Here is a 15969-nt window from a genome sequence, read left to right as displayed (position 1 = left end):
TTGTGATGGAGAGATTTTAAGGAAATATTCATCTCAGTGATACTTGGCAGATCATTCAGGACCCAGTTCTATAGCGCATTTCATTAATGAAGGGTGGAGTGAAAAGTGGCGCGCTTTAAACGGTGTAGTTCTTACAGTGAGGCGGGGAGTGTTTGGGTGTGTGTTGTTTTGACTGGGTGAAGGAGGAGGAGGAGGAGGAGGCAGGGAGGCGGGTTGCGCAATGCGCGCGTGTTGTGTTAGTTCCCCGGCCCACTACACCTCCTTACTTTGCTCTCCACGCCTACTAGCAAGCATACACACGCCTATAACATCAGTAGCAAGCATACACATACACTCACGCCCTATGCACACGCTGTCACACGTCCATCCCACTCCATACGCGCATCTGCTGGGAAGCCTAACCTGCCTATTACGCCTTACCCCACGGCATGCACACCACCCTGCCTTTACCCATGTGCCTAACCTCTCCCTGCCTCTCGTATTTGACCTCATTCAGAGTAAATACGTAAACTTATGTTGGTGTTCATAAGACCTTTGGTACAATTACAATGCATTAAGATGTACTGCCGTGTTTTTCATGATGTGTACGTCGCAAGTTACAGCCAACATTTCCCATGTACCACTATTTTGATCATTGCTGCATAGTGTACAGTTGTTTCTTCCACGGTAAATATAATCAGCTATTGCTAGGCTGAAGCAGATGTCATTAAATGTTGGCAGAGTTAAAAATGAGCATGTGCAGCTTTTTTATACAGAAAATATATCGTTTTAAATTAATAGCAAGAAATTGTGTATGCTGTTTTGGGAAAATAAAAATCATTATACAGTATTGATCACTAATGGTTGACATTATTTAGTACACCTAGCAGGAAAATACTGTCATGTATTAAGTAAGCCAGAATAAAATCCTGGTTTCTTAGCAATCCTTTAGAAGTTAATTACAAATTAATAATTGGTACACGACTGGTACCTTAAAATTAGGTGATTACCTAGTGCTGTACACTAAAATTCATATTATTTTATTGGGTATTAGTATATGTTTATATAGTACATTACCATATAGACTGACCCCAACACACTTATGTTACCTGTAACGGTACATTAATATGGAGATTGGTAATGTGGTAAACTATGGTGGGCTTTCTGTTCAGACAATATCCATGGGTGAACCTTTCCTGGAGTTTGCAGTTTTGTCATACTGATAGGATTTACCAGCAGTGAGAAGAGAAAATAGGGTAACTGGATACTAAGTACTGTATATCATGAACACAATCAGTTAACTAAACTGAGACAGTTATAAAGTCTTAATTGGTTGTTTCATAGATTACACATTGTAGTCCTATGATGAGTACAGAATACATGACTGTACTGTACTGTGTGCTTGTTGTTAATGAAAGAATTGTATACATTTTACACCAGTGTGTAATGTGGTTCTACTTAATACTGTATAACCAACAATATGATAGTGTACGGTATCATACTGTACAATTTATTATCAGTACAGTATTGGTTTTTATAATGCTAAGCAGCCTACTGTGCAGTAACTCTTGTGCAAAGATAGTCAAGAAATTTACCTGTTGCTGGTGCTGAACTCAATCCATCATAACAGTTGCAGAGTTTTTGTAGTTTTTCTATATTTACCATTTTGTGTTGTATGATCTGTTATTTTATTTTTTTTCTTAAAATTTATTCAGCACAGGAAAGGTTTTATTATGAAGGGATTAGCAGAATTAAAGTACAGTACGATACTTTAAGTACCATAAAGATATCTTTTTGTATATTTATGAATTGTGCACAGTTTTTATTAATGTATGACAAAATGAAATTAAGGTAGGTTAAAAGTACAGTGATAATTATAACAGAAAAATGTATATAACTTTCACCTTGAGAGACTCCAGACTTATGAACTTGGTTTGAAGATATTTCACAGTAGATTTATGAACTGTAAAGTTTTGAAGTGATGTGGTAAAGTGAAAGTACATGTTACAGAGAAATATTAAATACTGTTCTGCTCTTTACTGACAACAGCAAAAATTATTACAGTACTTTGATCTTAAACAGTGCAGTTGGTGTATGGTACGGTACTGTTTACTGTCCATAGTGCTGTATACTGTACTGTACAGTGCTGTTGTTATATGCCGTAAATGCAGGTAACTTATTGAAAGCAACAATTCACTATTATCATCCAATAATTATTTCTTCATTTCTTTCAGAATACGCAGATCGCCATGGCATCAGACATCTTCGATACACTGTGTGAATTCCCACCATAACCATGATGAGCTCTAAGTGTTCTGTAATGTGCCCAGTGACTGAAAAGGCAGTGATATGCCGACTATGAAACAAGTGAAACATTTGACTTTAGGAACTTGGAGAAACTGGAGCACGATGGATCCATAACGAGGATATGTAACCTGGTTGGACCTGTGCAACTTTAAGGCAGCCAAGCAAATTATGCAGCTTTTTGCAGCTTTTGAGTCACAGCGAAATAAAGTGTCGTGAATATCTGTTAACTAACTCTGCTTGCAAATGTAGAGAAGTTACCAGTCATCAACTGAACTAAAAAGAAGGGAAAAGTCATCTGGCTGGTATTTAGCCTTTTGGCTTATTGTTGTTGTTATTGTTGTTTAGGTGTGGAAAAATGTCTAGTTTAATATTTTATTAAGATAAGAAAATCACCCCCCAAAAAACCAGTTCTACTACTGAATACTTGACCAGTGAATCCTTACTTATATTATGGATTTTAAGGAAATAATGATCAAGAATACTGTGAGGAAGTTACTGATCCAGTGATTAAAAGGTACCGGTACTGTACCTGTGGAATGTTACCATATCACTAATTTCTAAGTCATTATATTAAGTTTACTTTGATGTCAAGACTTTCCTTTGAGGAAAGAGGGGCATACCCAAAGGAAGCCCACCATCATTGTGGAAATTACCTGGCAGCTTTATAGTCATTACCCGGTGACCGGAAATCCAGAAATAGTATAAGAGTAACTGCCAATGCTGTGTTAAACAGAAAATATTTGTGCCTCACGAAGTATTTGTGTTGAAAATTCCTCCATTCGTCCCAGATTATCATCGAAGTTTTGTGTCTGTGTGAAAATAATAAGCAAAATGTTGCCAAACAAGAACAGGAATGCCAACAGTGGTGCAAACACCGACGATGTCGTCAAAACTGGATACCTGAAGAAGCTAAAGGTATGTACACCAGTTACTATTTTTCTGAAGTTTGTTGGAGCAAAAGTCGAGTACAATAAACAACCTTCACATGTCCCACCATAAATTCATGAAAATATTAAATGGAGATTGAATATGGGGAGTGATGGAAAGTACAGTACTGATATCCTGAGTTTCATCGTAGAATTCCAATTTAGGATGGAGAGTGTTGTAGAAGGTGTGATTAGAGAAAGTGACTGTTGATGAGATGTAGTTTGGGTTTATGTCATGGAAAGGGACCACTAGTGCCATATTCATTGTTCAACAGCTTCAGGAAAAATATATAGGAAAGAAAAAGGATCTGTACTTTGTTATTGTTGATTTGGAGAAGGACTTACAGAGTCCCTAGAGACGTGAAGTGGGCAATGAGCAAGCTTGGGATTGAGGAGTGGCGGGTTGAAGTGGTATGTGGGTACATGCATCCAGGTAAGGGTTAATGTAGATTTGAGTGATGAGTTTCCACGAATGTTGGTGTGCATCGGGGGTCAGTCTTGAGCCCCTTATCGTTTATCATGGTGCTTGAAGCCCTGTCATGCAGCTTCAGAAATGGACCCCAATGGGAAATGTATGCTGATGAGTTGGTGCTGATTGCAGAGAATGAAAGGGAGGCAATGTAATTTCCAAATCACTCTTCATAATGGATTAGGTTTTCTCTTGTTCATAAGGTTTTGGAAGAAGGGTTTTCCAGATCCAGAGTCTAATATGATCCGGATCGGTCCCAAGAGTTAATGGATTGTTCCCTGGGACATGGGCTCTCTACCCACCAAATTTGGTCCAGATCTCTCTTTTTAGTCCTTGAGTAATCCTGCTAACAGACAGACGAACAAACAAACAGGGGTGAAAAAATATTCTCCTTGTCAGAGAGAGCAAAAGTGATGGTATCTATGGCTGGTAGTACTGTCAAAGAAGATGGAGAATGGCCATGTGCAATTTGCCACAAGGGCATGGGAAGTACCGATAATTCCGTCTTGTGCAGTGTTTGTGATAAGTGGGTGCATAAGAGATGCACTGTAGTGGTATTAGAGGTAGACTGTGAGATATGCTGATTTCATGGGTGTGGTGTGTTGGGGAGAGCAGGTGGAGATCGTCTGGCATGAAAAGATTGAACTTACTGGTGAGTCTCTTGAGTGTGTGGAAGAGTTTCTTGAGTGTGTGGAAGAGTTTCGTTATTTGGGAGAACATGTTATGTGCTGGAAGTGGCTAGAGTGAGGAGTGGTTGGAAGAAGTTCAGGGAGCTGTTGCCTCTCCTGACATTGAGAGGGCTCTCCTTCTGTGCTAAGGGATCTTTGTATGCAGCATGTGTGAAGAGTGTACCTGGGCAGTAAAGGAAGAGGATATTTGCAGGCACAAATGTACAGAAATGACTTTGATCAGGTGGATGTGCAGTATTTCCCTGAATGCAAGGCCTGGGGGCGGGGTAGGTTTACGACGGAAGAGTTGAGAGGTGGGATTGGACTGGAGTGCATTGGTGCTGTGATGGGGAGAGATTGAGATGGTTTGGTCATGTGGAGAGGATGGGGAATGGTACCGGTAATTGGGTGCAGAAAGTGAGAATGTTAACGTTAGAGGTTGGGTTGTGAGTGGTAGACTGAAAAAAACCTGGAATGAAGTCACTGGGTGTGACCTCAGGGATAAGGGACTGACGAGGGAGGCAGCCAGAGATTGAGCAGCATGGAGAGCTGTCATTAGGTGACCAAGTTTGATGGATGCAAGCATGTTGGAGTCTTTTAAAATGAAATGAAATGATGTGTTAATTGTTATTCAGATGATTTTTACGGTGTGATACGGTACCTCATTTATTAGCCATAAATATACTGTACTGGGACCTTTAACCTGTAATATATTGGCTTATTGTGGGGTACTGGAAGGTAATTGCACTCGCATATAGAACTACTGTATCACTATTGCCTGTCACAGTTTTACGTTGAATTTTTTGGTGTAGGAATGCGTGCAGTAGTACCAGTAGCTACCAGTTGCAGTTGTTGATTCTGTTTTTTTTGCCTTTTTATTTTTATACTGTACAGTACGGTAATTTGCAGTTTTAAATGACTAATTTTGCATGAGGGGAAAACAAAGCCCAGTGTTTAGTAGGGTATGGTACTGATTATCCTTGGGAAATTCTTGTGAGCCTTAATGTGTGAATGGATACCCTTCCTAGCAGTGTTTACTCTTCTAATTATGGATTTTTACTGAATCTGGGAATAATTGTACAGTAGTTGCATTGTTACTGGTGTCTGGTATTATACATTTTATGTACCCTATTTATGTTTACAATTAGAGTAGCCTAGTCAGTGGAAGAATAATGCAACATACCATTCTGGTACAAAATGCCATATTAGAGGAGCTTTAGGTATGTCAGGGAATACAATATATGAATCAGGTGTTCACTTCAATAACCATCGTTACAGCAGTGTCTAGTGTAGAAAGAAAGGGAAGTACAGTAGGCAGTGTGTACCCTATGTCACTTCATTGGACATGGGGACTTAGCAGCGACTGAGTTGATAAGAGAGACTGTGTCAAGTGTAAAGTCCAGTAGCTACCCATTAGAGTGAGGGAAATTTTAAAATGTAGTGAAGATATTAAACTAATAGAGCATATTCATAAAGGAGGAGGATGTATAGTTAGAGGTTCATTTTAAGTGTAGTAAAGATATTAGGCTACCGAATCAGGCTAGTAGAGCATACCATACCTGTAAAGGAAGAGGGTAAATGGTTTGAGGTACAGGTACACGTAGAATTGTGCCAGTTGCAGATGATACAGCATTGATCGCACATGTATAGTAAATTTCAGCTGTTGGTATCTTAAGCTTGAGAGAGTTTGTGGGAGAAGGAAATTAAGAGCAGATGTGAGAAAATTTAAAGTGATAGCAGGTTTTAGAGGGAGCATAGCATTGTAAGATTAGGCTAAGCCTAAGTGGGAAATGGTGGAAGTAGTGAATTGTTATAGATACCTGTACTGTACTGTATTTGGTGTTTGCTTATCAGCAGATGGAATGCAAGAAGGGTCAGAGTTACTAAGTTCACTGAGGAGCCTGAGAAGAAAGATTTAATGTGTTTAGGTAGAGATAAGTAGCCATGTATGAAGGCATTGTAGTGTCAGCTGTGCTGTAGGATGCAAGGCATAAGCCGTAAATGCTACATTTACATTTATGCATTGAAGTCATTAACTATGTTAACGTGTGTTTGGTGGCAGCTCTCTCTGTGTCATGATTTTGAGCAATTTACTTGCATAGGTCTAGGGTAATCCTCTAGCCTTGAAGGCTTGTCTGCCTCTAGGAACTCTGCCTTCCACATTTTCACCTGTGACCCTCTTTAGTTAGACTCCCTTTCCCGTCCTGTCAACATATCCAATCCATCTCAACCAAATGGTTTGCATCATTTCTCTAGTACCATAGAGCACGATATTTCTTATGCCCAGTCTTTCCTGCAGTATGATGTTCTTAGATTGTTACCGGTACTTGAAACCCAGTTCAGCACCCTCATTTCTGTGCATGTTCTGTTCTGTCATGGGCGAGTGTCACTGCCATACAACGTACTGTTAACATTTCATACACATATTTTGTAGGGAGCATTTATGGTTAGGGATTGGAAAAGGGTGACTTTGTTGTAAATGAAGTAGGCCAGTGTAAGCCTGCGGGTTGTGTGAGATGAGATAGTTTGAGAGTGAGAAATACAGTAATAAATTAAGAGAGGTATATAAGTATAGTGAGTATGGAAGTTATAAGAAGTCACTGCATGGTAGTATTGTGATCCTTACCCTGACGTATGGAGGCGAGGCGTGGACCTTGCAAGAGGGGAACAAGTCAAAAGTGAGAGCAGTGGAAATGAGTTACTTGAGAGGAGCATGTGGAGGAACAGGCTGACGAATGAAGAAGTGAAGGAACGTTGTGGGGTGGATGTTGATGTGGTTGAGAAGATTAGGAGAAATACAATGAGGTGGTTTGGACATGTGAAGAGAATGGAGAATTAAAGACTGACTAAGAGGGTGTATGTAGGTGAGGTCGAGGGAGGGGTAGACCGAGGATGAGGTGGAGGGATGGAGTTGAGAGGTATATAAGGGAGGGGGGAGGTTAGTCAAATGGTGGGTGACAGAGCGACTTGGAGGCGTTTTGTCTGCGGCCACCCTTTGTGGGATTAGGGCGTCGGGCTATAGATAGATAGATAGATATAAGTATAGTAACATACCGGTAGCTACACTTGCGTTGTAGTAGCTGTAATGTTAAGGACTGACTAGGGTGTCTTTATGTGATATGGTCATGTGGTGAGAAAAGGTGATGAAAAGTTGAAACCTGGTTGTTGCTCAGTCCCATGTTGTCTAGCCGATTAAAAAAACATACTGTATGCCTGTACGGTAGCTACGGTACAAATCGGAAGTAGAGGAAGAGGGAGGCCAAGGAGGAGATGGAAGGATGTCATGCCAGAGATTTAAAATCATAGAAATCTGATCATGTACGGTACCAGTACTCATAGGAGAATGAAGGGCATTTGGCTAGGTCTTGAGCAAATCTGAATAAGTGGCTTTTTTTCAGTGATTTATAACAATAAGTAAAGCATAGCCTAATTATGTTTTCAGTCACAGTGATCAGTAGGGCCTGATTGTAATATATCAAGCATATGGTAGTGTAGACTTAAATAACCTACAACAGCTGCAAGACTGCAAGTGAATGAATAACAGCTGCAAGACTAAGTTGATTTCTTTAGCTTGTGACCACCACCCTGCTGGAGCAGGTAACAGCATGTATATACTACCGGTATGTAAAAAATTTGCAGTACAGCAGTTACATGCAGTCTGATGGAAGGATGGGTGTATCATTCAGTCTGATGTACAGTTCAGTACAGTAAACAGAATTCTCAAGAGAAGCAGACCATGCGCAGTAGGGTGTATCATCCAGTGGAGGTCATGGTTTTTCAGCGTTTCAATTGTTAGTTCCTTTTTGTAAGGAAAAAAAATGATAATTTTTAATTAATGGAGAGCGACAGACTAAAGAGGAGAGTGTATGTGAGTAAGGTGGAGGGGAGGGGAGGGAGGGGGAGGCCGAGGATGAGATGGAGGGATGTAGTAGAGAGGTATATGAGAGGGAGGGGTGTGTGAGCTGGGGGGAGGGCAATGAAATGGCGGGGGACAGGACAACATTGAAGCAATTGTTTGTGGCCACTGTCCTCCCCCTACTGGATTGAGGCGTCTGGCAATAGATAGCCTGGTAACTTGTATCCATCTTTCTTGCTAGAAGTTTGCTCTCAATCAGCCTGTCCCAAAGAAGGGTGACTTCCCAACCCTCAAGCTATCGCCCAATTGCTTTAATATCCTGTATCACAAAATTTTCGAGTAGGCTATATTAAAAAAAAAAAAAAAAAAAAAAAAAAACTTTCCTTTTACATCCCTCTTTCTGATCGTTAGTATGGGTTCCGTCAGGGACGCTCCACTGGCGATCTTCTCACCATTCAGAGTCTTGGTCATTCTCCTTTTGTGACTTAGCGAAAGCTTTGCCATTATACTTGACATATCAAAGGCTTTCGATCGAATCTGGCATAAATCTTTAATTTCCAAACTGCCCTCTTACGGTTTCTATCCCTTCATCTGTTCCTTCATCTCTAGCTTCCATTCTGGTCGTTCTATAGCTGCAGTTGTAGACGGCCACCGTTCGTCTAGATTCCTCAGGGCTCTGCCCCATCACCTACTCTCTTCTTTTTATTCATCAATGACCAAAACTGTACATCTAATCCTATCAGCTCATACGCTGATGAATCGACCCTTCACCTTTCCATTCGCTTCCCGCAGCATCCATCTCAGCAGTTACTTCAACAAATGAAGGATGAGGTTATGGCATACCGGTACCTAATGTCTGAGTTGGCTCGTGTCTCTGACTGGGGTAAAGGTAATATTGTAATTAATGCGTCAGAAACTCAGTTCTTACACCAGTCAACCCGTCAAAATCTTCCACAGGAGTACCCACTAATGTTTAATGATATCATACTCAATCCTGCATCGTCCTTGAGCATACTTGGGGTTTCATTATCTCGGGATTTATCTTGGAAAGATCATATTACATTTCTTGTAAAATCTGCTTCCAGGAGATTAGGTACGGTATGCTAAACCGACTCCGTATCTTCTTTACCCCCACACAGTTGTTGACTTTATACACGGGTTTTATTCGCCCCTGTGTAGAGTACAACTCTCACGTGTGGGGAGGCTCCCCACATAGGCTACAGCTCATCTCAACATGGTGGAGTCAAAGGCTTTTTGTCTCATTAACTCTTCTCCTCTTTCTGGCTCCCTTTTACCTCATGTCGATATGCCGCACTGTTACATCTTCATCTCTTGTTGCTACTTCAATAGTCACTGCTCCTCTGAACTATCTGCTTGCACCCCCCCCCCCCACCACCACTACGACGGGGTCGTAGTACCCGTCTAGCAACAGACTCATCCCTTTTCTGTCCAGCTGTCTAATGCAAGAGTTAACCGTTACTCCTAGTTCTCCTTTTATGCAACTGGTCAACTCTGGAACTGTCTCCCTCTGTCTGTAGCTATTTCCTGCTACCTATGATCTCCAGTCTTTCAAACGCAGCGTGTCCAGGCATCTGGAAATGAACGGATCTTGAATTTTGCTCTGTTGTATTTTTTTTTTTTTTTCTGGAAGGAACAGTTTACGGGCTCCTGGCCTTTGTTACCTTTATACTTGCTTTAAAAAAAATATGACCAACCTATACGTGTTCCTTACGTGTCAACAAGTAGGTTATTATTATTATTATTACCAGTATAGGCTAAGGAGCCCACACGTTCAACATGTGGAACCTGGAGGCCGGACGACGCTCGTATCACTACGGTACCGGTACTCTTATTCAACTCGTAACTCCCAAAAGTTAAAAACATGTTGCAAGTTCCTGTGTATGTAATAGTAACCCACGTAGTACTTTGAACATTTTAAGGGATAAAATCAAAATTTTCAAAGATTCACTTCATGATTAGCCTATAGGTTTGTTTGTTGATGGCCAAGCAGTGGCCTACAAATTGATGGTGTATCACCTTTCCACATAAAGATGATGGCCACTGTCGGAACATTTGTATATGACATAGCCTACACAACCTCTTTACGTCCATTTGTCGCTGTGGGCAAACTCTGACTTTATTCATTATTATGATCTAGTTTGACCTATGTCAGATCCGCCATTTTGGGGGCCGAAGAACATTTTTCGTTTTATACCTTCTCGAATTTTGACTCCATGGACTTTTAAAGATCAAATTTTGAAATGGCCTTTTTATGGCCTTTGTTGACCTTGAAGGCCAAAGTAACACAACCCTTGATAAGACTGGTTGCACATTAGTGAGGGGGTCCATCAGGTGATTTTACCGGGAATGTCTCCTATGGTTTTATCGCATGCTCCCAAATTTAACGCTATTTTTCACCTCTTCCTAGCGTAAACGTACTGTGGAAGCCCGTCGGCGCGAAGCCCGGCCTTCAGTTATTATTATTATCATTATTGTTATTATTATTATTACCGTATGCTTTTGTAGTCCGATGCGTTACCTGAAATTTTGTTTTCCAGTGTCTGTGGTATTTTGTAGGAACCATATATTCTGACCTGTAACTACTCATTTCCCGGTAGGCTGTTTCAGACCAGCATTGTCTATTATATTGACGTCGGATAGGGCGACATGTAGACGATTTGTTTGTGTCCACTCCTTACGGGATGAAGGCGTCTGGCAATAGATAGATAGATAGATTTTGCAGTTTGAGGTCGTTCTACAATTTTAATTAAAAGATTTACGGGTCCGCTGTTTTTTTTTTTTTTTTTTTTTTTTTTTTTTATAGTAAGTAGACGGCATCTGTTATTGAGTTTTCGTGGGATTAACGGTTGCTTATATCTTGGCTAATATTTGTGGAGTCTCTAGTTACCTTGTTGTTTTAACGGATTCACTGCTTGAGCCCATATTTAGTCTGAAACAAGTGATAATGCGGAGGATAATTGCCGAACTACCAAGCGTGAGATGTTGGGTTTTAATATTTGATAGTTGATTTCTTGCACTGATGACCATGATCCTGAGATGCCGTTCTTGATGGCTGCAATAATTAAGTTCGTGGGTAAAATTACATACACTAGTGGTCGGAATTATATAAGCTTGTAGGAAGAGGTATTGCGGTCCTAATGATACTCCACGGTAGTGTTTGTGTGGTAATTAACAGACACATACACACACACACACACACACACACACACACACACACACACACACACACACACACACACACACACACACATACACACACACACACACACATACACATACACACACACACATACACATACACACTTTGAGGTAGGTCAGGGTAGAATTGTCGGCGCCATCCAGCTCGTGTTCAAAATAATTCGTATTTATAAGCAGTTCAGTCCAGTAGACTAGGTTCCCCCCCAGACTGCGACCTCTATGCTTTCCCTCGCCTCCTTAAGAATGGGGCGGTATTTTGTCTGGAAAACTGGAAGTGCCTGTTCTGTATGATGTCGAGGCCACCGCTTTGAACGTTAGTGTTTGGCTGCAGCGTGGGTATTGTATTTTTTTTTGGGGGGAGGGGAGGTTGGGGGAAATTATTCAATGATGAGCAGGTTACGGTGATTGTTGACAAGTTTAGAGATTACATTAGAATACTGTAATTTGTACTGATTAGTTTTACGAATGCCTGCTCGTTTTTTTTTTTTTTTTTCCCTCGTGGTACTGTAAAGGTTTTAGCTATATCTGCTTTTCGTAATTCTCAGACGGAGGTTTCCCAGCTGCAATTAAATCTTCTAGCGTTAACCTTCGTAAAATTAATAAAAATAAAGCTGCCAGTAAGGCTTCCCCCAGGCTTAAGGGTTACCATGCCATACATCGAAATTGTCTCTCAACCTTCGTAGGCTATATCAGTAAATTTGCCAGTGATGAGTAAAATAATGTGTTGCCTGATATCAATGGGTTAAGGGGTAAAACTGATGGACCGGCGTACAGTTAAATGTGAGGGTAGACTAACATAACAGACGGCAGCACGGATGGTAAAAATGAAAGGTAGTCATGGGGTAGGTGCTTGAGCAGAGTTACGAAGAAGTACGATCAGCTGCGGTGTATAAGTAGAAGAGGGTTTTGTCTGGTAGGGGAGAAGAACAGGGAGAGGAGAAAGCGGCGAAAGTAAATACAGGAAAAAGGAGGAAGAGGGTCAGTGAATAGAGCGGACAGGAAAAAGTATGGTTGGATCACGGGAAAAAATATGTAAAAAAATAGTTAAGGATTATTTTTTTTTTTCCGTATTAATGATACGGTATGCACTAGGAGTTAAATTTTGCTCATCTTTGCGGTACCGGATATATATTGTTTGAGATAAAACCTGGAGGGGAGTATAGTAGGAAAGGAGAACTTAGAAGGGGAAAGCAAAAGAAGTCGACGAGAGAGAGAGAGAGAGAGAGAGAGAGAGAGAGAGAGAGAGAGTAATAACAATAATACAGGACGGTGTCTGGGCCAAGCAACATTCTCTCCTGCCCTCCCCTTCCCACCCATCATTCCCCTCCCCACCCCCATCACCTTTCCTCCATGTTTCACGCATCCCTCCCCGCCTTTTATCTCCCTCCTTCCCATCCCCTTTGCCCAGGAATGTTGTGGCTGATTTGACCCCCTCCCTCTCTCTCTCTCTCTCTCTCTCTCTCTCTCTTTCACTTTCCATACTTTTTCCTATTGCAACATCATGGTTTTTAGCGTACTTTCTCCTCTAAATGAACAGACCTGCCCAATCTCTCTCTCTGTCTCTGTCTGTCTGTCTGTCTGTCTGTCTGTCTCTCTCTCTCTCTCTCTCTCTCTCTCTCTCTCTCTCTCTCTCTCTCTCTCTCTCTCTCTCGACCTTCACACACTTCACATTCTCGCATCTTTAAAAAATATTGTGTTCTCTTCCCAGTCGTCCCTCTCCCCCCCCCCCTCCCCACATTCGCCCTCACCCAACCCAGATTCTTGCCTTCGACCTTACCCCCATCCCCTCATCCCTCCCTCCCTCCCCCCCTTTCTCCCCCATCCTCTCTTACTCCTCCCTCACCGTCCTTCCACCCCCCCCCCTTCGTCTCGCGTCTGTTCTTACGGTAACTCGTCGTAATCTTCCTCCTCTCCCTTCCTCTCCTTGAAAATCTTGAATCTTTTGCGACACACACACGCACACACACGCACACACACACACACACACACACACACACACACACACACACACACACACACACACACACACACACACACAACCCCCGGCAAGGTTATTCCACCCACCCCTCTCCCTTGGGGCCCCACACCCTCCCTCTCTCGCCGAAGTCATTGTATCGTAACCTTTATTGTTAATCCCACGTAAAAAAGGATTAAATTGGTTGATCCTCCTGTGTATAGATGGGGAGTGGGGTGTAGTGGAAAAATTGCCTAGTGTATGGTAGGGAAATTAATTAGGGAGAGCGTGTAGTGTTGATAGATATGTGTCAAGTCATCAGCATCGTTTTCATCATCATACTTACCCTGCTTCCCTTGATGTGTGGGTGGAAGTGCGGTAGGCCAGATTAATCCTCTGCGGCAGTTATGAGTGGGAAATTAAGCAGATAAATCCTCCTGTTAGTATAAGTCATCATCATCATCATCTTCATACTTACGGTACTCTGTTTCCGTTAATGGGTGGGTGGGGTACGTAAGGTAGGCTAGAATAATTCTCTGGGCAGTGTTATGAGTGGAAAATTAAGTACCAGGTAGATAAATCCTATCGTTTGGTAGGAGTTAGATTGTTATCCTCCTCCTCCTTCACCTCCTCCACCTCCTCCTCCTTCACCTCCTCCTCATCATCATCATCATCATCATCATCATCATCATCATCATCATCATCATCATCATAGCCCTGTTTCCGTAGATGTATGAATATGGGTGTAAATTACGTACGGTAGCGTAGATAAATACCCTGAGGTAATTGTCGGCATTAAGTAAATACTGTAAATCCTGCGATGTGTGAGCATGTATTGAGTGGATAACTCTTCGGGTGTGTTGGTCGTAGTTCCAGTCAGGTTGAGCGTCTTGTGTGGCTGTGTCGGTTCGCCATTGTTTGGTAGCGTCTTAGGGTGGATACTTAATTATTTTATTGAGGAAATTTCCAAGCGATTTTATTTGGCTTGGGGAGTCGTAACAGCGCGGAAATGGTAATTTGGTTGTCGTTACTGTTGCCATTAACACCCACGCTCGGAGCAACTCTAGCATTCTGTTGTAGCGAGCGCTAGATGGTATTATTCAGCTGTGAGTGAGTTTATCCCCTGGGGTATATATGCAGTGGAGTAGTACCGTACTGGTTGGCGAATTTTTGTCCATAAATTGTACCGTGTGAGTTTTGTAGTGTTGCTGCTTTTTTTTTTTTTCAGAAGTATTTAACCCTTTCAGTACGATGACGACTTGTGTAAAATCGTTTTATGTTACCGTCACACGATGTCCTAAAGCTGTGATGAAACTCTTGATAGCAAAGGGGTAAATACAGTATAAATGCCAGGTTTTTGACCTTCGCAGCTTGGTGTTTACAGGAATATCGGTAAAGATCGAAAGAAATGACCATGAGATGTATCAGTGGTAGTCCGTTCGACTTGAGGGCGTACCGGTATTTCTCCTTTATTGTATTTTTTTGGGAGCTTTTCGAACTGGAAGGGTTAGATATCGCGTCAACAAACCCCTTCGGTACTACAGCGTCTCCCAAAATTGGGTAAGGTGGTAGCAAGAGTGAAGTATGAAATACGTCATCGGATTAAAGAGGTTAACGCTCAGGCGCCTGAAGTGAATAGAATACTGTAGCTGAAATGAATAAAATACTGTAGCTGAAATGAATAAAATAATGTAGCTGAAATGAATAAAATACTGTAGCTGAAATGAATAAAATACTGTAGCTGAAATGAATAAAATACTGTAGCTGAAATGAATAAAATAATGTAGCTGAAATGAATAAAATAATGTAGCTGAAATGAATAAAATAATGTAGCTGAAATGTTAAAAATAATTAACCGAAATAAATAATGTAGCGTTAAGTGGACTAATAGAGTTGACCGCACCATAAAGAAAGCTAAAGGAGTCGCAGATCTACATTGAGATTCCAGAACTGGTTTGAAAAGTAAGTCGCATAGGGCATATAATATCCTTTATGGGACAAGACGTATGTGAAGAAAGTATCCCAACCAGTTTTTACGATAAAGTCTCCATTACAGCTGACACAGATGATTTTTGCCTGTTGTATTTTGTCACTAATATATAACCGTAACATTGATATGGTGTTTGACAGCTGTATGAGTGAAGGAAAATGTCTTCTGCAGTTAATGATGAACACGGCAAACGCTTAGGAGAGTTTGTGAATGCGGCCGTAGCCCACCTTGCGTATGGTACCAGGAAGTACCAGTCAACATAACACCGTCGGTCTGCTTTATCTCCTGTTTGGTGCCTTTATCGTAACCCTTTCTGTCCCAGCACGTAATTTAGTAGTTGATTTTGCTGCCATTTGACTTTTTTATCCAGGCTAGGAGAGAAGCTACGGTACTTGCCGGTGACTATTACGGTAAACTTAACTCCAAGTCGAAAAGTCTACCTGAAGCTTAAATAATCCTTCTAAGGTTAAGTACGACATAAAAAAGGCGCCCCCATGTTGAAAGGGTTTATAACAGGTATGGTTGCTGTATGTTTGTATGTTTTTATTTATTTAGCTATTTATTTTTTGATTACCGGCAGCTTGTACGAGCAGTATGATAG

The 15969-nt window shown here is 41.3% G+C and overlaps 1 protein-coding gene across 1 annotated transcript in view; it reads left to right on the top strand.

Annotated features, from left to right (window-relative positions):
- Positions 1–3108: 3108 nt before the first annotated feature.
- Positions 3109–15969, top strand: part of chico (insulin receptor substrate 1 chico) — a 232394-nt gene continuing 219533 nt past the window's right edge. Inside the window, exons 1-2 of the mRNA XM_080285595.1 lie at positions 3109–3213; positions 14582–14608. Of these exons, the coding sequence (XP_080141721.1) occupies positions 3118–3213; positions 14582–14608 (123 nt within the window). The 5' untranslated portion in view covers positions 3109–3117. The remainder of the gene's footprint in view (positions 3214–14581; positions 14609–15969) is intronic.

This window comes from Coenobita brevimanus, chromosome 107 (assembly GCF_032717465.1).
Source record: "Coenobita brevimanus isolate Jiangsu-jjx chromosome 107, ASM3271746v2, whole genome shotgun sequence".
Taxonomy (NCBI): domain Eukaryota; kingdom Metazoa; phylum Arthropoda; class Malacostraca; order Decapoda; family Coenobitidae; genus Coenobita; species Coenobita brevimanus.
The sequence above is the reverse complement of the archived record's forward strand: the minus strand, read 5'-3'. Positions and strand labels throughout refer to the sequence as shown.